The 21,622-nt window shown below is 43.2% G+C and overlaps 1 protein-coding gene across 3 annotated transcripts; it reads right to left on the bottom strand.

Annotated features, from left to right (window-relative positions):
* Window positions 1-209: 209 nt before the first annotated feature.
* On the bottom strand, window positions 210-21,576 carry lmtk3 (lemur tyrosine kinase 3). Of its 3 annotated transcripts, XM_080308339.1 has the most exons (17): window positions 21,069-21,576; window positions 19,418-19,449; window positions 18,684-18,817; window positions 18,136-18,283; window positions 16,698-16,771; window positions 16,406-16,524; window positions 14,779-14,866; window positions 13,816-13,964; window positions 13,644-13,728; window positions 13,435-13,556; window positions 12,402-12,551; window positions 6,064-12,307; window positions 5,810-5,973; window positions 5,414-5,547; window positions 4,668-5,002; window positions 4,505-4,589; window positions 210-1,637 (listed from the first exon to the last, which is right to left on the bottom strand). In XM_080308339.1, exons 7-17 carry the CDS (start codon window positions 14,794-14,796, stop codon window positions 1,510-1,512), a joined length of 7,614 nt encoding a protein of 2,537 aa, XP_080164465.1. In that variant the 5' UTR covers window positions 14,797-14,866; window positions 16,406-16,524; window positions 16,698-16,771; window positions 18,136-18,283; window positions 18,684-18,817; window positions 19,418-19,449; window positions 21,069-21,576; the 3' UTR covers window positions 210-1,509. The 3 variants fall into 3 exon arrangements, with proteins under 3 accessions (XP_080164465.1, XP_026040100.2, XP_026040099.2); XM_026184315.2 differs by lacking the exon at window positions 19,418-19,449; XM_026184314.2 differs by lacking the exon at window positions 19,418-19,449 and having other exon boundaries at window positions 18,669-18,817.
* Between the last annotated feature and the right edge of the window lie 46 nt (window positions 21,577-21,622).

Genomic DNA, 21,622 nt, shown 5'->3' on the forward strand with positions numbered 1-21,622 from the left:
GCCTTCTGAAGCATTGTTAATTGATTTACAATATAGAACTTGCTCTTACGGCCCATACGTGTCTAAGAAAAATTTCTAGTATTTCAATAGTTTGTAACTTAGCCCTCATTGACAGGCATGTATCTGGATATGAGTGCAACTTTTTTTGGTCATGAATGAAATAAAAGCAACAATCGAGCTTATTTATACGACACAGTTCAAATGAGAGGTTCACATTTCATAGTTTTTATTTCCCCCTTGTTTATACATTGCCCCCTGAAAACCATTCTTTAAACAATACAAGTTTAAACCAACATTTAAACAGACTAAACAAATTGACTAGTTGGATCTCGACTGCATGATGGACTGTTATTAGTAGAAAATGGAATAAATTAACAGATACACAAACAAATGGGAGTTATTTACTAATGAAAGGCTTCAATTTTTCATGCTAAGCTACATTAACTGTCATTAATTAAGATAAAAGAATGACGAGACAGCTAAAAATTCATAGACATCGGAAAATAATGAAACATTACAGGACGTTGTTCCATACATATTGGCATATATTAACAAGTAAAATTATACAAAATACTTTTTTTTGTTTAGCAATTAAGACGTTTGGGAAAATATTTTGATTTATTTGTTATGAAGATCTTGGAGAAGTTATAGATCTAGATGCATTTCTGTCCCAAACAAATTATAGTTAAGTTCATATATGCAATTGCACCAACGCAAATAAATACATAACTTAATAGATTAAATAAATAATTAAGATATTGCATGGAAACTGACTTTACATAAATAAGTAAAATAACATAGAAATAAATATAGAAATTAAAGCTTTTCAGAAATAAAAGTAAAAATAAACTGCTTGTTTCATTTTTCGTGCAGTCTAAGAATACATCTAAAAGTAAACAGCTCTAAAATGATACTGTATACACTTGTATTATGATGTTTGTACAAATGCTGAGGAGTATTGTCAAATACAGGAGTCAAGCAATTTCTGTTTCAAACTGCTGCTTACAAGAACAACTGACTGACTGCAATGAAAAATGTCCTTAATAAAGAGAGGACCGGGATCCAAGCGTTTACATAGACAGACGAATGACTAAAGAAAGTGCATTCCCCGCACTCCCAGGGCAAAACAAAACAAAGCAGAAAAAGAGAAGGTAAGCTGGTACACAGCAAGACTCCCACTGCATAGCTGTCGAATCTGTTTCAGATTTTACAAAGCTCCCGGCTCCTCTTCGCCTAGCATATGCTGCCTTTTCCAAAGATTTCTGCAGCCAAAGGCTATGTATAATCTCTGTAAACAGTGGCAGGCCGGAGCTCAGCAACCCCCAGTCGTACAAAATCCCGTCACTAGTAAAACCTGGAATGTTTCCAGCTTTTAGAATCGAAGTCTCTTCTTTCAGTTGCCTCTTCAATAAAAAAATATCCTCTGGGCGAATGGCTGGTTGTTGGGTTAATTCACGGGCCAGTCCGAGAGGGTTGAGCTCTAAAGTGTTTCCAGGATGATGTGCAACATCACACCAGGTGTGGGTCGTCAGCCGGGCTGACAGTGAAGCGCGATGAAGTCACTGAATTTACCCCGACAGGCGACCTTGGTTTGACTGATAAATCCTCTTTCCTTTTCGATTCTTTGCTTTTTGGCCCTAAAAGAGACAAAAAACAACATTAGCATCACGACTGTGCTGGTATTAAAACCAGAACAAGTGCACCAGGCATATGTATGGAAGCCCAAAAGGGACAGGATGTTCCCAGACAATAAGCATGTGTTTGACTGTAAGGGAAAGTTAAAGGAAAGTCTTTTTATTGGAATTAAACCAAAACATTAACCCGGTTCACAATCACAACTGAAACAATTACTGATCGTTTGTTAGCTCCATTGCACAACAAATCAGAATCCACTAAGAAGTCAAAGAAGTTTGCAAACTGTCAAACTTGGAGGACTAGAACTACCTAATTCTGCCATAAAAAGCAATGAAAATATTGCTTTTTATGGCAGATTCGGAAGGACCACAGGACCACTCCCTCCATCATCACAACTAATAAGATCCTCATTATCATCATCATCTAACAGGATACAAGCGATATGAAGCATGTCTGACAAAGCGATGTTTCAAGCTACCACTTCGTTTATTCTCAAGAGGTGGTGCTGGTCGTCTACCAATCAAGGATCAATCCCTGGCTCCTCTTGTGCCATGTGTCAAAGCATCCTTGGACAAGACACTGAACCCTGAGTTGCCCCCAGTGCATTGATGTGAGTGTGTGAATGTATAAGGTATAAACAGGCTGTTTGAATGAGACTTGCTTTGAGTGCTCAAACGTGAGTAGAAGGTGCTCGAAGTACCAATCCATTTACCACCAAGTTCTGTCTTTGTCGTTTTGTGCATCAACTTTGAGAATCTGATATTATCAATATCATTCAGTACATCAGGGCGAGCTTTACCTGCTTGAAGGTTATGCTGAGAAAAAGTACCTGTAAAATTACCAGTGTGACCTTGAGGAGAAGAATGATGATCCATCTGTGACTGGGACACATGTTTACTCACTTATAAGATGCACAAGAAAAAAACAGTACCAAGCACAGGGGAGAAAATCAGCTGATAATCTATATCTATTAAGATATAGATTATCAGTCAACAACCACACTGAGGCGACACAGTCTTAGCTTAAAATAACTCAAAAGTAACACGGACCTCTTTCAAAACTTTGAAGTCTTGAAAGGCCTGAAAGATCATTAAGGAATCTAATTTTGCCTTTTCTGTATGTGACACAACTCGAAAGGAAACTCTGAGCCCCAACTTTCATTAGTCTGTGAAAAAGGGCGTTGAGTGCATGAGATGGAGAGTGGAAAGTAGCGAGAGCAGCTGAAAATGTGCAGAGAAACATGACTCGGGCTTGCATTGTTGAGCGCGGGATTAACATCCCTGCTCAGTTCAACATGTCACAGCATCCCGGGACATAATTATAGAAGATTAACTCTGGCTCCATATTTGCAGAGGAGAGGGCTGAACTGAGGTTTTCCATTTTAGCTGGGAATGTGCTAGTGGCTGTCACATTTTGTTACATCATTAGGCAGCTCAAGGAGGAGACTGAATCCCTGTGTAAGAAGCAGCAGACATTGATGCACGTAGAGTCCAACAAGCCAGCAGTTATGGTAACAGCTGTGTGGTGCGCTGCACTGACAGCTAACATCAGCATCGGTAATTATTAGTTTTGTATTTTCTCTTTAGCTTTCATTTTATGTCGTTTAGAGGTTGTTGTTTTTTTGCCAGAGTGAGCTTGCTTGTTTAAGTTTAGTTTTTATTAGTTCCAGCATTAGTTTTAGTCTTTCTTATTATTATTATTATTATTATTATTATTGTATTTATACCAAGTTCCAGAGGCAAGATTTAGGAAAGTCAGTACAGATAATACAATATAAATATTTTTTGAAAGCAGCTTACAAAAAAGCCTCACCAGGCAGTGTGTAATAACAAACTTTGCCAAAGTGACAAATGGCAAAATTAAGACAATTTCCTCTATAATTTTTTTTAATTTAGTTAGTTTTCCAAGTTCACAAAATTGTTTGACTTAATTGTTTTTTTTTTTTCATATCTAGTTCCAGTTTTTATCTTTAGGTTTAGTTAGCTATAATAAACTTGACCAGCATAAGCAACAAACACCCTACAGAACAGCTGAGGCTTTTTATAAATATTCAGTCATCGAATTAATTAATTAATTAATTTAAAGAAATAAACATTTTCTGGGAACACAAATGTGAGTATGAACAGAGGCTCACATTTAAACTAACATAGTATTACTTCTTCCAGTGTTCCAGTACACTTTCCTAGGATAAGTGGTCATAATGGACCTGGGTGTGTTTGGGAGGTGACTGATTCACCTCTGAAGAAACTGACAAGCTCATATTATAAGTTGGCTCTGTGTTGAACACATTTGATGTTCTTTACTGATTGGTTAGATGCTGCCAGCCAGCTAGATCAGAAAGCACTGCTGACACTAAGGACAACAGCAGTTGCAAACTGCAGTGCAACCAAAATTATTGTCAGTATGTGCAGTCCATTCAAAATCTGCTTTTATATCTTTGAGCAACAATAGCATACACGTTTTGTTAAATTATGTGGGAAAACTTAATGTAAGGAAAACTTTGTCATTTTAGCATTTGGGATCAGTGGCTGGTCAAAACAAGCTATAGCATAAAAAATGACTTATTTTTTGATACTTCATTTTAATACTAGGATCATCTTTTAGCCATGAATGTCCTATAACCCCTTTTACTGTCATGTAAATCCCCAATAAACTTCAGATTTATTTAAGTACCATTTGCTCTGAATAATATCTCTGGATGTACACATGAGCTCCGATTAGGCTTCAAGTGTTGCTCCTCTGCTCTAATCGTCTTCTCACAATTAGACCTGAGACATGTTGACCTACAGGACAACACTGCTACTGCAACTTAAAATTGACCTTCTTTATTCTGCATCTCGTCATGACTGAAAGAAAATGATTAACTTACCATGCAAATCCAACTTGGTGCTTTTGATAGACACCGCAGTTGGAGTTGTGGGAGTTGAATTGCTCAACTCATTAGTTGGAGTTTCCTGTTGGGATGAAAGAAATAGTCAGGTTTATTCCAAAAGAACCCGTCATAAAAAAGTGAACGAATAAAGGAGACGTACCTGATCAAAAAGATAGATTGTGACATCATCAAAAAAGGACACATTTCTTCCTCTGTCCTTCTCTCTGTCCATTGGCTCCTTGGGTGATTTCAGCAGACTGCGGAGCCCAACACGTTTGTCCACGTCCGTTTCTGTGACTACAATCACCCTCCGGGAGCTTTCGTCCTCCTGCTCATCCTCCTCCTCCTCATCGGGGTCGCTCCCAGACGAAAGACCTCTTCGTCTTCCAATCCGGTTTCCGATGGCCCCGTCTCCAAATCCTCCTTTTCCAGTAGTGGTGAGGGGAAGACTCAGAGCAAGAGGTGGGAGGGTGAGCGAGAGGCGAGCTAGCTTTGCTATCAAAGCGAGAGCAGAAAAGAAATGTTAGAAGCAAACCTACTCACAAATTTGATTACAAAAGCAATGAAGTAAATATCTGCCAAAGTTAGCACAAATATTCTATTTGAAGTAGAGAAAATTAAATTCTGTAAAATAAGACTGACGTATCACATCTAGATTTATTTAATCTGTTAACCTATTAGTCTGAAAATGCCCACAATTTTTTATCTGGGAGAAGGTTTGGATCTGTGGGGTTAAAAGAAGTGGAAGCCCAAATCAAAGGAGAAGAAAACAAATAAAAAGGCTTAGAGAGGTGTACTTAGCTTAGACAGTCAAAAATTACTTGTATGCTAAATGTTTTTCAGCGATATCCCAGTATAATCAGGGATAATTGATAAGTACTTGTAAAACGTGGAAGACGCTGATACCTTTCATCGCTTGGTTTGCAGTAAGCTGAGGTAATGGGACCTCAGGTTGTTCGATCACAGTGAGCGGCTCAGCTTTAGGTTCATCAGACTCGATGGGGGGCTCAATGGCAGGGACAGCTTCCTGCTCCTCTTGACTGAAGGAAGGAAGGAAGAACGAAAGAAAGAGGAATATTTCACCAGAATATTAATAATAAAACAACAGTTCATCTTGTCACGTCCATCTAGTTGAATTAAATCTTGTCTTTGAGTTTACTTGAACTGAAAACAGTAAAAATACAAAACAAGTAATTTGAACTCTGTGTGAATATATTTTATTGGATCTATTTCCTCCAGAAATACAGGATGCATCAAACAGAATAATCTGAAGCCAGTGTTTTAATTCTGCAGCATCCATACCTCTCATCCTCTCTTTGTTCTTTCACAGTGACCAGATCACCGCTGCTCCCTGTGACTTCCTCCCCCCATGTCCGGAGCATGGCGGTGTCTTTAACAGTCGTCCCCCAAAGCACATTTGTCTTCACATTTTCACTGAGTGAGAACTGCAGCCTCTCCTCACACACCTGGAGCAACAAAGCAAAGCAGTAAAGAGCACGAGCAAACTCAAGGAGCACCGCTCACACGCACAGCAAACCACAAGAAATCATGCTGACCTGCATCATGAGGCCGTTCTTGGTTGTCATCTTGTTCAGAGACCGCTGGTCCTTGACATCAGAAATTTGACCCGGTGATCTCTGTCCGTCGCTCCTCTCGTCCTGAGGCGGCAGACTGTTCTGGGAATCCAGGATCGTCGGTTGTACAGATTCCAGTTTGTCAGAGTCATCAGACATCTCGTCCTCCTTTAAATCCACCCTGCTACCCTCGGGTATAGAGGAGTCGCATGTCTTGCTGACTGTATGACCGTCACCACTGCTAACTTTGTGATCAGGTGCTTTCTTTAAAGACTCCAGAAGCTCCAGGTTGCCCAAGAAAAGGTCCCCCAGAGTTTCCTCTTCATCGCCAGATATGTAGCACAGTTGTTCCAGTTTTTCAAAGTCCTCCAGAGGCTCCTCATCCAAGTCCTTCCACTCAGAAATCAACAGCTGTGGGAGGTTGTTCAGGGGACCATGAGGTGCAGAAGGCATTATGGGGGATGATTTCTGGGGCAGGTTATTATGACCATCCTTGCTTTCTATGCTGGATGTCAGGTTGCTCTCATCGCTCAGTGTTATATGCACAGAGGGGAGGGTGAGATTGGCAGAGATCCCTTTACTTTGAGTTGTAGCAGGTGGCAATTCTTGCAGAGGTGTCTCTGGAACATCTGTGTTGTGTGCTGCGGAAATAAGCTGCTCTGTCTCAGTACTGGTAATAAAGTCTTCTAGATTAATGTGACTAATAAAGTCCTCTCCCTCTATGACGGATGGCGGTGGACTAGGAAAAGAGTCGTCTAAACTCTCCAGTTTATCATCTTGCATATCAAGGTCTATGCTCGGTGGAGGACTCGGAAAATCTACTGAGCTGAAATTGTCAATCTCTTGTGGATATGACTGATCTATCTCCTCCTTTGCATCAAGATCACTGGTATTAGCTGGCAGGGGCACATCTCTGTAATCCTCTTCCACTTTTATAGGGTTTATTCCTTCTTCTATGTATTGCCTGGCAAAACACGGTCTCGTTTCTGCTTCCGAATTGAAGCCCAATTTAAAATTTTCCAGTTCTGAAAACGTCACATGAGGAGCTTCGGCGATGCAGATGGTTATATCTGAGCTTTTGGTTTCCAAAGTGTGGCTGAAACAGTTTTCTAAATTGGAGCCTGCCTCTCTGTCAGCGTGCACAGCCGACATCGCCTCCTCCACTCTGTTACAGAGTTGATTCTGGGGCCATGTGTTAAAATCTTGATTTTGTGCCGTCTCTGTGGAGTCTAGCCGACCCTCCCTGTCCCTGGCTGCCTCTGTGCATGATGCATTCTGCCTCTGTCCTTCCTCCAAGGTCTCTTCCTCTGGTATTTCTATATTCTCTACTTCCACATGCAAAATGTCACTTTTTATGTCTTTCTTAATGCTGTCAATTTCCCCCAGGTTCTCAATGTTTTCCTCTTGCTGTATGTCTGCTATCGTCTGTTGGCTTTCTCTGTCTTTTGTGTCCCACATTTCCTTAATGCAAAGATTGCCGCTTAGCCCTTGGGTTTCATTGTTCCAAGTTTCCTCACAGCCCTCCAAGACAGCAGGGTGAGGTTCACTTCCTGCCAGTTCATCATTTTCTTCGGTCTCCCAATATTCCTGACCTACAACAAGCCTCTCACCCACCTCCCACGCCTTATTCCCGAACCCGGAGAAAAATTCAGATCTCAAGTCGACTCCCTGACACCTCTTCTCTGGGGAGGCCCACTGGTCATTCTCATCTGGCCACAAGCGCAAGTCCCTTAGTTGTGAAAAGCGGTAGCAGTCAAACTCGCCCCTAAGCGCCCCAGATCCTGGTCTGTCTTCATCCTCCTCCAGAGCACTCCATAACTCTTTAGCTGTCGCATTTAGACCCTCGCAGGAGTTGTTATCCACATCGTTAGCAGAGTTCATGCCACTTGCTGCTCCCCTGAGGGGTGGCCTCTCCTTCACAGCGATACTCAGCTCTGCAGCAGCCTTCTGTTCCTCTGTCTCTGCTGTGATCCCGCTCTCCTCCTCGCCATCTGAGTAGCGAAGGTTTCTCAAGCCCAGCTCATTGTGGTCCACACAGGGCCTCTCTCCACATTTCTCAGGCTCTTCAGCCCAAAGACACGTCGGACCGCTCGCTTTTGCATCAGCAGCCTTCCCATCGTCATTTGGCAGGTTTTCATCTCCAAGTATAACGCTGTTCGTTTGAATATCACAAAGTTTAGGTAATCTGGACTCGATGGTGCTGTCAACTTGGGATGGTGCTGCAGAGTCCACAGCTTCATTCCCAGACGTGGGAGAACTGAGCTGACTGAGATCGTTATCTGTCTCTGTAACATTTTTATAATCTTTGTTGTTTGGTCCAAACATGCAACTCTTTGAGTTGCTGCCAGATTTATACTCGATCAAGCTATTTGTCTCAGTGGGACTCTTGGAATATAGATTTAAGTCACTCTCTTCAAAGTCCTGGTATTTGCAGTCTGCTATCTGAGAAATTATGCCATCTGTGTAATGGCTGTCTATCATGTACCCACTGCTGTGTGAAAGCCCTTTAAGTGGCTCATCATCTAATTTTGAAAACAACTTATCAATTAAGTCCACACAGTCCTTGTTCTGTGGATCATCGCACAGCAGGGCTGACTTTTTGCTCTCGTTATGGAAAATGCCAGAATCGTCTCTCTGAGCAGATCCCAGCGCTTTGTTTAGAATATCTTTGTCATTTCCTAAATTAGGGATCGAGTAATTTTCAGGATACAGTACACCCTTCTCTTCACAACTCTCAATAGTCCTCCCTTCTCCAGTTTCCGTTGTCCTATCTGACATGTGGGTACTATTTCTTAATGGACTCTTTTCTCCAGTCTCACCCTCCTCTTCGGTTTTCTCCTCTATCCCTGTCAGTATTCCCCGATCACCTCCTCTCCCGCTGCCAGGCCTGGAGGCAACAAGTCCATCGCTGCTGCTCCTCCTGTTCATCCCGTCACCCTCCCAGTCGCTGTCTGAGAAATATGCAGAGTCTCGATGTGGTGTTTCATTTCCCAGAGCCCGCCATCCGCCGCTTCCCACTCCTCCTCCACCTCCTCCGCCACCTCCCGTCCATGAGTCACTAGGCGTGAGGCAGTCGGCCGAGCTGGAAGTCAAAGGTGATAGGACTGAGTCGGTGGGGGTGACGAGTGAAAAATCGGAGGAAGGGTCCCAGTCTGGCGTGGTAGGAGTGGCTGCGGGAGTGGGCACCTTCTGGGCAGTGTGACGCTCGTCTTTGTGCTGAAGTGAATTTTCCATTTCCGCTTCTGCAAAACTTTCATTAACGAGAGAATCTAAGTTTTTAGAGTTCTCCAAATCAGCTGTTTTCTCAGGATCATGAGAAATCACGTCTGTTTGATCCCCCCTCAAAGGACTGTGCGTCTGTAGGTCATCTTCTGTTATCTCGCCATTGCTTATAACAGCTTCCTTTGTAGTGAGTGATTGGCTCTCACGCAGGTTCACAGTGTTGACTTCCTGAACGTTCTCTGTGGATCCAGGGGGAAAGTGCTCTGGCAGATCTGTTTGCTCTCCTCTGGCAGGTAAGGCAGGGCCGTCCGAACACTCCTCCTCTTCTCTCTGAGACGCGGGTGTTTGGTTATGTAGTAAACCATTTTTAGGCATGATTTCAGAAAACACAAACTCACCGGACTGGCAGTGGTCAGCATTATTTACTTGGCTGTCCGGTTTGTTTGAACCAATGTGAAGAATAGGGATGTCAGGTTTCAAGGAAACTTTGATCTCACTCTTCTTAGCACGCTTGGTCACTTGGGCATAGATGGCTTCAGTCTGTGTATCATCTTTGCCCTTGTTGGCTGCTCGTATGGAGCTTTCTGACTGGAATCTGATGGTCTGAGCTGAGTTTGGGTCAATGCAGATGGACTCATATTCAGGGGACACTGGAGTAGGGGAGTAAGATGAATCTGCTTCCTTCCTATGTGCGGCTGCATTTTGTCTCGATATGATTTCGGTCAGAAAGGTTTCTGCTGATTGGATCTCTTTCAGGAACTCCTCTCTGGTGATTTCAGTTCTCCGCGGCTCCTTCTCGGTAAAATGTATTTCAGAATCGTGCTTTTCCGTTGTGATCTCAGACAGGAGAGAGCGGGATCTCCGTATGCCTTTGGAGTAGGCTTCCTCTGCCTCAGTGTATGAGGGGAGGCCTGGGGCGCAGACATAGGGCCTCAGTCTGGATCCTGCAGGATAGAGGTATTTTACTGGATCGATTCCTGGTAGGCCTTCTATGTCCGCCTCCATATTTCCTGTGTCAATCTCTGTGAGAAAAAGATCCCTCTGGAATGACTCTTTAGTGACAGCATCCTCCTCCTCAGCTTCTGCACTGCTGACATGTTTCTCTGGTCCCCATGACTGTCCTGCTGATCCCAGCTCTGTGATCAGCGACTGGGAGCGGCGCATGCCTCTGTTGGGCAGCAGAAAGTTCCCCCATCTCTCTCCTTCTCTTTTCTCCTCCTTCTCCGCTGCATATGAGCCCTCCGACCTGGACTCACTCAACTCTGTCACACTAGATATCTCCGTCAGAAACAGATGCATGGGGGATTTCTTGGCTGCAGCGACACGTTCTGCCTGCTGCTCAGCATCTTCCTTCCAAATTGCAGGCAGGATGGTGTCAAGGCGTGACTGAGTCCTCTTCATTCCCCTGGAGAAGAGCTCTGTAGTGGCGGGGTCTGCATCTTCAGATAGACTGGAATGAGTGACAGTCGTTCCACAGCCAGGTCTCTCGGGAGACATGAAAGGAGAGTCATCCTCATCTGAGTAAGTCGGACTCGATGAAGACTGTCTGTCAATTTGGGGTTTTGTGAGCTCAGGGCGGGGTAAATTTCGATAAATAGGGCGCAAAGGGTTTTCTCGACGTACGGGAGAGTCAAAGTCTTTTGCACGCAAGTGAGAAGTCTCCTTATAAGTGTGCAGCATGCTCTCTCTATCGGACAAATCACAGGTTAGCGGGTCTCTGTTGGATCTCTGCATCTGGGGCTTATTATATCTCAAGTGAATGTCCCCTGTGTTGTAGAGGGGGCAATTCCTTTGTGGTTTGGAGTGGGGAGGAAGAGGAGGAGGACACATTTGAGGAGGTTGAGGGTAAATTGGATGGCTCGATGGGGGAAGCGAGGGCGATAGGGACGGGGAGGGGGGAAGAGTCTGTCGGGCTCGGTGAAGCCCGAGGTGATCAAAGGTAGATGGTGGGCAGGTGCTTATGTGATGGGGGTCTGTCTCAATTTTTCCGCTGATAGTGTAGTGGGGCAGTCCTCTATATCTGAGTGGAGGGGCGGGAAGAGGGCGCGAGTGAAGAGGATTGACTGATGACATGGACATAGAACGAGGCTTGGGAGGGAGGATGGGAGCTTGAGAGCTTGTGGATTTTTTATCCGCCTTACTGCTCTTTTTCTTCTCCACTTCATCGTCATCGCCTAAATCAACTATGGAAAAGTCAGTCACTCTGCTCGAAGTGTCTCTGAATTCAGCCACGCCTGTGTTGGGCAACTGGACTTGAACCTCGCTCGATCGGACGGTCTGGAGGCCCTTTCCGCACTTGTCAGATGAACAATAAGGGACTCGCTCTTTGCCCAGCATCCCGCTGCGGATCTCCATGAGCTCCATGTCTCCAGGGCAATCTGAGCGGAAAGAGGAATGTACCTTCCCTTTGAGAGACGGCGACTTGTCTTGGGGAGTGTGCTCCTCTAGTCTGATATAGTACTCGCTGGCGAGGGATGGGCTACGGGCGCTTATCACTGGGACGACAGTAGGAGTGTCCAAAGACTGTCTATGGTTATTGTTCACAGTAGGGATTGGCTGAGGAGGAGGAAGAGGTTTGTAGCCTCGTCTGGCATGAGCCTTCTCCCAGAAATACTCAAAGTTCAAGCCTTTGCTAGTTTCGGTGACTGTCAGGATGTCATCCAGTTCAGAGGTGGATGGGGTAATACAGTTCCCCACAGGGTCCAGTAGAGGGTAGGAGTTGTCTCTGTCTTCCCTGGCGTAATCCCTCTCCCTTTGGCGCTCGTTTGCTGCAGTCTGAAAGGCAGGTGGACGGAGTAAGTCCCAGCGTCTTTCAAATGACTCCTCGCTCTCCCCTCTCCTTCTTCTTCCCTCCTCATACTCCTCGTCCTCTTCATCCTCTTCCCCAACACTCCCCCTCGCTATTCCTCGCTCAGCAGCCAAGAGGGAGGAGAGAAGGAGGAATATCTCAGCTACTGAAGGGCGCTGCGACGGAGGTAGCCAGCAGGACTGCATGATCTCATACCTGCAGACAAGGGAGAAAAACAAGAGGATCTAAGTTTGGAGAGACACAGTTTGTGCTCGGATCGATGCAGTCTAATTAGTGGATAAGTACTGACCAGTAGTCTGCATGGGAGAGCTTCAGTCTAGGCTGGGCAAGCGTGATCTGTCGCTCCCTAATGACAAAGGTCAGCACCTCTTCATCACTCAGGTGTCTGTGGGGCTGAGAGCCAAACTCAAACAGCTCCCATATCACCACCCCCAAAGACCTGAGAGGAAAAAATGAGTTGGAGAAGTGAAAAGGGGTGAATCTTCAAAAGAAATCTCTGAGGTTTGTTGTTATATAACACTTTTACTCCAACACCCACAGAGGTTTGACTTTCTAACCGAGGAGAATAAAAACTGTTATGTGAATTGTTTTGTTCCATTTTTTAAGAAAAACTATGTTTTTTCAGAAAGAATAAAAAAGAATAAATACTCCTAGGTATTTTTGCTCCACTCGTGTGTTTTGTTAGGAGGTTGTTTTCTTGTTGGTTCGTTTAAAAAAGCACATGAAAGGGAAGGTTGTAATATTAGAGCTTAAAGGATTTGCTCTCATTTCTTCAGCACTCCTTCTGGCATCACCGGGCTTGGCTACAGCTTTAAGACTGCTGACAAACTGAGCTGGACTCTACTCCAGCAAATGTGAGATCATACTGCTCTTTAGTTTGGTGTTCCCACAAATCATAACACAAACAGCAGTTTTATGTAGGAACTATTTTCTTTTATGGATCCACAACAAGCTGCATTTGTATCATATTGTAATATAACTGAGACTGTAGAAAGAGCATTTCAGATTATGTTCACATAGCCGACTGTCCACGCACTCAATCCTCATTTAATCTCTGCACAGCTGTTAGGAGAAATTAGATTTTCTTTGTTGTCCATCCAGAGAGCATCATTTAAGTTGCTTTTAATCTGATTTAACCTGAGCCACGCTGATTAAAGGAATGAATGGTGGTAGGAAAAGATTTAAGAGTAGCTTCAAATTGGACCCCAGATTAAAAAAACCTTTGTGTTTTCATCAATATTTTATCACCAGCCTTATCGGCTTAACTCGTTAATTCAGATCTGTTCCCAGTGGTGTTAACACAGAGCAGCTTTAAAACATACCACACATTGCTGGTCTTGGTTTGGTCCGTAACAATGAGAGATCCTCTGTACTCCTCCAGCAGCTCAGGAGCAATCCAGCGCAAAGGGATCCATAGTTTGTCTGGAGTTAGGTAATAGTCCTCCTTCATAAAGACACGCCACAGAAATTATTATGGATTTGACTGAATTGACTTTGGATTTCATTTTTCAGAGGAAAAAAAAATCCTGACCTTATAATGGTTATGCGAGAGGCCATAGTCCCCTATCCTGACAGTGAGGTCTGAGGTCAGAAGACAGTTTCTTAAAGCCAGATCACTGCAGGGAGAAAACAAGCAGCTACCCTCAGCAGAGATCCTCACGTTTGGAGGCGTGGCAACAGTGGAAGTGAAAGCGACAACTGACCTGTGGATGTAGTTGTTTTCGTGAAGATGGAGCAGACCCGAGGTGATCTCAAAAGCCATTCTCTGAAGGGTTAAGAGGTCCCGGGTCAGCAGGTCTGGAGTCATCCCATCTGACTTACGCTGGGCTCGCAGATACCGCTTCAAGTCACCCTACGTTGTACATCACAACAACATATAAACAGTGGATTGAAAAATATGGCTGAGTGAAGTGCATACAGAGTGTTCTTCCTTCTCCTGAAACAGAGATAAAACCTGCAGGACCATCATGTAGGCAAAGAAGATATATTTTACTTCTGCAGCAAATACCCCCCCCCCTTTTTTTTTTAGGTGTTTTACATCACAGCGCCTCAAAAGCAGCAGGGGAATTAGTAATGAGCTGGCAGCCTTTGTGTTAGTCATTTGTGCTCCTGGAAGAGCAAGGAAATAAAATGGGGACAACATAAAGGGATGAAAAATATCTGCAAGGAAAGGACAATAGGAGACTTTATCAAAGAGGGTAACTGCAGTCAGTGAGGACTCCAGTGCTGTGTGGCTCCTCTCACTGTGTTGCTGTAATTGATCTGCTTGTATCTTTGTTTGGCCTGGAAGTCTGCTCATATGGTTTTCTTAATCAGCTGGTGATTAAACCGCCCGAGAGAAGGAAAACAAATTGATTGTATCGACGCAAAACAGATTTTAGTGACAGCGGAGCATCGATAACTGTAAAAAACAATTTTGCCTCAAATTATATGAAATTAAAATAAGATGTAAAGATCTTATCGATGCAGCTCGACTGTGATTTCTCATGTGTTTCTCACTGACATCACCGATATACCATAACCAATTTGTGCACAAATTATCTAAAAAACCCCAAGCATAGCACAACAAAAACATTGCACGCTATACTAAACTAAAAATATGCACCTTTCATTTGTGTGATTCCTATTATTAGTTCATCCGCCTCCTTTTATGTTCAGTTACTTACCAGCTGACAGAACTCCATAACCAGGAGGAAGGGGATGCTCTCACTGCACTGCCCCAAACACTGAAGGATGTTGGGATGTTTAAGGCTCCTGAATGGAAACATAAGAGGGACGCAGGAACAGACAGAAGATAGATAAATGTTTATACGCTGCCTTTAAATGCTTAACAGTGAGACTTAAAGTGAGCAAAACTTAGCTAGATGATCCTGAACACTGGAATTCAGTTCCATCTCAGACCACACAGGCTAATCAGGGCTGTCACCATTATCTACTTATATTTCTTTAAGTGACTAAAAATCTTCACATTAATTATACGAATAGTTCTATTAGTAAAATAAATCTTTTGTTCTTTTCATCACATGAATTATAAATGATTCACATCACAAATGCAAACCATGCAGAGCTAGCAGACAAGCCTTAGTGAATCTGAGTATATATGCTATAGCTGTAAGTGCACCCTTAAAAACTCAGTAGTAACACACCAATCACAGCACAAACCGATCCACAGGACCAGACACTCACATACAAACCAATGAATCCTCAATCATTCAAGCCAAAATATCACAAAACTGCACAAACACACTGAAACCGAACATAAAGTCACGTAACAAAAGACATGACTTTCACCTAAACACACCACATGATTCAGCAGGCTGTAGAACCACCTTTAGGAGCATCGACTTGAAGCAGTTTAACTTTCTGTATGACTTTATCCAGCTCTCACATTGTTGTTGAGGAATTATGACCCACGCTTCTTTGCAACACTGCTTCAGCTCACTGAGTTGCATTTCAGATTTGACTTTGATTGCAACACTGACTCTTTTCTTTCTCAGATTTGCTCCTGTGCTTGGCATCGATGCACAATTTGGACCAAGTTTTAGCTGACAGATGGCCTCACATTTGACTCTACAGTGCTTTAGTATACAGAGTTCATAGTTGACTCAATGTGTGCAAGGTGCCCAAATTATTACCAATCCACCAGTGGTATGAAGTGTTTGTGCTGATATGCTGCGTTTAGTTTTCTTGAAATGTGGTATTGTACATTATTCCAAGCATCTTTACTTTGGTCTTGACTACCCAATGGACATCTTTCCAGAAATCTTGTGGTTTTTCAGATGCAATTTGCAACTTTTTAGAGAGAAGATGCTTTCTTCTGGCAATCCTTCCAAACAAGTCATAGTTTTTAAGCCTTTTTCTAATTGTACTGGCATGAAAATGCTAACTGAGGCTTATAGAGACTGAGATGTAGCCTTGTCAGACCAAGGTCTAACCAAGGTCAGACCTTTCAGAATGTAGCATTGCGTTAATACACAACTGAATGCTCTAAACCAGTAAACCACCAAAACCTTTGATTTTATACAGTTCCTCACACTTGCTGATGATCAGTTAGTCAAGCAGTACCTGGCTGCTTCTTAAGTCGAATGGAAACAGTAGTGTTACGCTTAAGTTTTCACAGGAGTCTGTGCAGTCCTGGCAAGTATAAGAGAGTCACACCTGATTCAATATCCTACATTTATTATTTCTCCATACCTGCCTCTTGTGGCTCCAGTGGTTACTGTTATGCAAATTTTACAGAATCTCACTCAAAGGCTGCAATATGGCTACCAAAATTTAAGCAGTTTCTCCCACCTGTATGGCTCAGACTCAGCCAAGAACTTCCTCTGCTCCAGAGGGCTGGCACTGACACGCAGCTCCTTCACCACAGCCTGCGAGGAGCTGCAGTCACACAGCACTTCAGCCAGAATCACCTAGAAGAGATCGATGGACAATAACATGGAAAATTCCCACAGGAAGAGACGGGTACTAAAAGAACTACTTTGAGTTAGCATCTGTAATCTGTTTGTTAGACAGAATTAAAGCAGGGGATGCTGTTTTAAAGACAACCAATGATTTGGGATGGTTATATTTCAGATTTCCTTACCTTTCCAAACCAGCCATTTCCTATCTCCTGGAGATAGTTTAAAGCGTGCCTTTTGAAGCACTGAGATTTGGGATCTACAAAAAAAACAGAAATAAAAACAGATTAGGGTCACACAGACGTCAGCAGTTGATGTTCTTTCAGATGTACAATTTATTAACAGAACAAAAACACTCAGATTCTGCCCTGTAGCAACACATAAATATGACATATCCACCCCAACCATGTTTTAAACATATACGAAATCATATAAAAATGTATCTAGCTGGAAAATTCAGAGTCATGGACAAAATTTTAACTCACTGAGAAATCTACTCTCGCTGTATTTTTCCCTGGTTTTCCATGTTGTGTTTTCCTGCTGTGCATGTGCAATCTGAACTGCGATGATCAATGAACATAATCTGCCGCCACTTTGATAATCAGTTGACTGCTTAAGCTGTTATTCCAGGTCAAAACATCTCTCATTCCAGCTTCTCAAATGTAAGGATTTGTTCCTTCTCATTTTACAGCAAAAATGAATAATTTCATGTTTTGGAGTGTTGATAAAGCAAAACCACAAATTTCACGACATCACTTTAAGAAACTTTAACAGATTTTTGTTCCTTTTTTTTCTTGTGATTTTATAGAAACTTAATCAATAATGAAAACAATCATCAGCTCATGCCATCGTGCAGAGAGAGTTCAATGTTTCCACAATAAACTTGATTATTGTTCATGCTCATACATTCAGCTTTTTAACCTGAATTAAGCAGAGAGAAATATTTCTCTACTTTTTGAAAACTTTCATCATCAGAATCTGTACCATCAGAGTTCAAACATACAACTCAAGAAAGCTTGCTCAAAGGAAGTCAGAGTCTCTCATTATAATGTTGAGTTTGCATGGTCTCCCTGTGCCTGCGAGGGTTTTCTCCAGCTACTCTGGCATCCTTCCACAGTCTACAGTTAGGTTAATTGATGATTTTTTTAAAAGTCCAAAGGTGTGAGTGTAAGGTAGATAAAGCTCTTATGTGCATAGAATAGAACTGTGTGCACTATAAGTGTGGCCTGCAGTGTAAAGTGCTGTGAGCGGTCAGTGAGACCACTAAATAGCAAAACTCATGACACTTTACTGTATAGTTTGAATACGTTTGCAGGTTATATTGCAGTGCTACATAAATAAAACTGAATTGAACCAAATACATAAACTCCACACATCCCTGCCTGTGTCCTGATTACAGCCCTGATGCAAAATTGTCACAAATCATAGTTTCCACTTCACTGAGGTTCAGTAGGGAGTCCAATCCTTCTGGTTGTGCACTCAGTTTGAGACCTTTAGTGGATCCGCATCAGTGATTCAGGCAACAGATCCTGAGGGAGTTTAGTGCAGGATTTCATCTTTATTTTGAGCGGTAGGAAGCTCAATAAGAGTTTGAGCAAAGTGAGAGGCACTTTAGGTTTTTACCTGCTCCATCCTGCAGGGAGGGGCAGCTGGGGCGGTCTCTGACTGGCAAGGTGTAGACCTCAGGGAGGGAGGGACATGATGACAGGCTGTCCTCCTGGATGGGACTGGAGCCTCCAGAGCACTCCTCCCCATCTGCGTTATCGAACTCCTGGTTGAACCACAGCAGCACATAAAAAAATCACTAAGCTGTAATAGCTATGAATATAAAATAAAACGTATTATTCCACTTAATAATAAAGCTGAGTTTAGCAGTAACCACCAAGGACAGACAATGAAAAATCATTCATTCTGAACAAATGGTACTCTGTCTGCCAGCTGAACAAAAACACTAAGTTAAAATTAGACCGAGAGATGATTATTGACCCCTTCTGCTTCATTAAGTTGGAGTTACTGACTGTTCACACTTCGAAATCAAATACTTGTGCAGTTTACCAAGTCAGACACATATAAAAGCATGCAGACAAGCACAAAACGCATTAAAAAACAAAGAAAAGAAGCAAAAGAAAGCAGAGAGAGGTGAATAGATCTCTTACATGTTGAAGACTTACATTGAACCCCACTCCTCCCCTCTTACAGCACAGGCAGGTGAGGAGCAGCAGAACAAAAGAGACAAGCCCCGAGCAAGAGATGAGGATGACGACGTAGGGTGGAGGAGAGAGGGATGCAGCCCTGGACTGAGAAACTGAGAGGACGACAGGAAGAAAAATACAACGGAGGACAGGTTTAATGTAGAAATTCAGGGGATTTGTGCTTCTACAAGGGGAGCAATGCTAGGTCTGAGTCAGTGAAAAAAGAAAAAAAAAGAGAGACTTCACTGAAGCAGAAAGGTGTGAAATCTTGTTACATAGGTGTTGTGTTTAGCAGAAAAACCATTGGAGCGTTTTCTTAGAAGCAGGCCTGAGACACAGTGGAGAACCCCAATGGACGGTTTGCATCAGGGAGTTGGGGAGAAATAAGCAGGAAAACAAACTAAGTTGAAGATTAAAGAACACATTGTCTGAGTCAGTAAAAAGAAAATAGAGACTGGAATTAAAATTTGGGAGAGTATACCATTCCAGTAAGGAGAAAAGCTTGGGGGGAAGGGGGGAAATATCAGAAATGGCATTCCACTCAGGAAACACAGTTAAGAAGCAGGGGAGGTGGGTGGCTGGAGTTGTCATTTAGGTAAAAAAAAGGAGCGCTAACTCGGGAAGGGATCAGAAATTGGAGAAGAATTACTCAAATCAGGAAGGTTTACTACTCAGGTGAGAGAGGGAGGGGTCGGGACATTTGATTTTTGTACCTCAATGTAGTCGAGTGTGGGAAGTGAACCATCTGCAGAAAAGAAAAGGGGCAGGGCAGCGTGGTTAAATACCCTTCAGGTATTGTTTATAGGTTTCATTTCACTTCTGCAGCCAAAACATTTTATTACCATTGACAGATGACCAAAAAAGAGGAACAATGACACCTTGAAACAGTCACGAGGTGTCAAACTCACGCTTAAACTGTACATGAAATGTAACCATTAATAATTAAATTACATCTTTTCTGTGTAAATAAGGCAGTCAAAAGCAGATATACAACTATGATCATAAGAAAAAATTAAGAGATATAATACAAAATATAATAGGGGAAAGGAGGCACATATAAACCTTGATACTGTAACTATAACTGGCAGATAAATTGCTGTTTATTTTTATATGTGCAGTCTGAAGATATCACAGTGTGATTGTCTGTGTCCCTCATAAAAATCCCAAAGTACATTCCTCAACACAACATGGTCATGATATTGTAAACACTGCATGCATAAATGTTAAAGTATATTTAATAATTGAACAGCTTGATAAATATTGTAAGAACAGGATCAACACTCGACAAAAAAACTAAAACTTTTTTTTTAATCTAGGAAATGAAATAATATTTTGTTTCTGTGACTTCTGCACAGCACCTAATGTAGACTTTTATCAACTTTTATTTTATTTTATTTTTGTGCTCAACATAAAGTTGCAACATAGTGCAGAAGCAGCCAGAGAAAAGGTAAGTGAAGATGTGCCCAGCATATAAAACCAGCTCTGTACTGAAGTGAAAGCTGCTGTGGCCCAATCTGTGGCTAATAAAAGAAAACTGTCACTCTGGATTGCACCAAACTGATAATCCAAGAAAAGGGAAAGATAGCTAATTATTGGTCATATAAGCCTCAAATCACATCTGCAGAGCAGTGGAGCATTGTAAAGTCTGAATGACCCTCTCGCCCCCCCCCCCCCCCCCCCCCCTCCTAAAAACATGCACCAGCAGCACAAGTAGTGGCACAAATCCTGATGCACAATTCCTGAGCAGTGCTATTCTTTCATCTTTCCCTAGACAGATGTCCAGACAGACACTGCATATAAATAGGAACCCAGCACAGGGCCTTTTCCACCAGCCTCTGTGCCAACAGCTTCTATCAAAACAATACACCACAATACAATGACTGCACACATTACACAAACACAACAGTCTGCCAGCTCTCAGCGAACAAGGCATATTCAAATTTACGGCAAAAAGTAAAGATGCCAGCAGTGGTTATTGGGCTAAATAGTCTCAAGAGCCAAGTGGAGGCTATTTTTAGACTAAATATCCAGCACTGATCGACGATTTTAGCCCTGCTGTGCATACAGTACATGTTGTTTTTAAAAAGGCATCGATGTGAGGCCCGAAATATTTTCATCATTGCATGCAAATACGGTACCCAACCCATCACCCAGTCGGCCTCGCTCCTGTTGTGATTAGGTCAGCCAGCACTAATAATTCGCATTATGTCTCAGCCTAACTGGCTGATAATGCAATATTCACCTCAGTGTGCAGAGGCCTTTTCATAAATGACTATACCACCCCCCCCCCCCCAAAATCCTCTTCTCCTTTCTCCAGCATCCCTGACAGCTTTTCAAACCTCCTCCTTCTCCGACTCCGCTCACCTTCCCTCTGCGGTGCTCCGAGGGCTCTCTCTGGGCTGAAGTACGACATGATCCCCGCCAACGCTACCATCACCCAGCAGTGTGGCCGCATCGTCGCCGCGTCCGCAGCAACAACAACAACAGCATCCGAGCGCCGCTGCCGACTGTCAGCGTCGGTGTCCTCTCTCCCGTCCCCCCGCCACGGTCTGTGCCGTCTCCGGGCTCACGCTGTCTCCGTCTCCCCCTCCTCCTCTCCGCTTTCTCCTAATAATAAAGAGCGTCTCCTTGCCTTCCTTGTTGTGCTCTCCCCCTCCCCCTCCTCTTCCCCTCCGCTCTAATCCGCAATTAAACACAGTGTGTGAGATGCTCTATTGTGCATCCTCAGGCCGCCTCTCGCTGCGCATCCATTTCTGCTCTGCCTCGGTCACAAGCACCGCTGAAAACAACCATCCTCTATTTCTGACGTTATATTTATATATTTCCTACCCTCTACCTGCTCCTCCTCCCTCCATCTCACGGTGTTGGAGGGTGTCTGTGTTTTTCTCCTCCGCCAGCCTACGTCAGCCTCGCACGGC

This window comes from Astatotilapia calliptera, chromosome 11, assembly GCF_964374335.1.
Source record: "Astatotilapia calliptera chromosome 11, fAstCal68.1, whole genome shotgun sequence".
Lineage (NCBI taxonomy): Eukaryota > Metazoa > Chordata > Actinopteri > Cichliformes > Cichlidae > Astatotilapia > Astatotilapia calliptera.

Coding starts and splice junctions, on each gene's coding strand:
- lmtk3 (XM_026184314.2), bottom strand. CDS start 21,159: ATGCGGCCACACTGCTGGGTGATGGTAGCGTTGGCGGGGATCATGTCG. Junction 18,284..18,668: donor TCAATGTAAGTCTTCAACAT/GTAAGAGATCTA, acceptor TGGTTCAACCAG/GAGTTCGATAACGCAGATGG. Junction 13,965..14,778: donor TTATGGAGTTCTGTCAGCTG/GTAAGTAACTGA, acceptor TGTACAACGTAG/GGTGACTTGAAGCGGTATCT.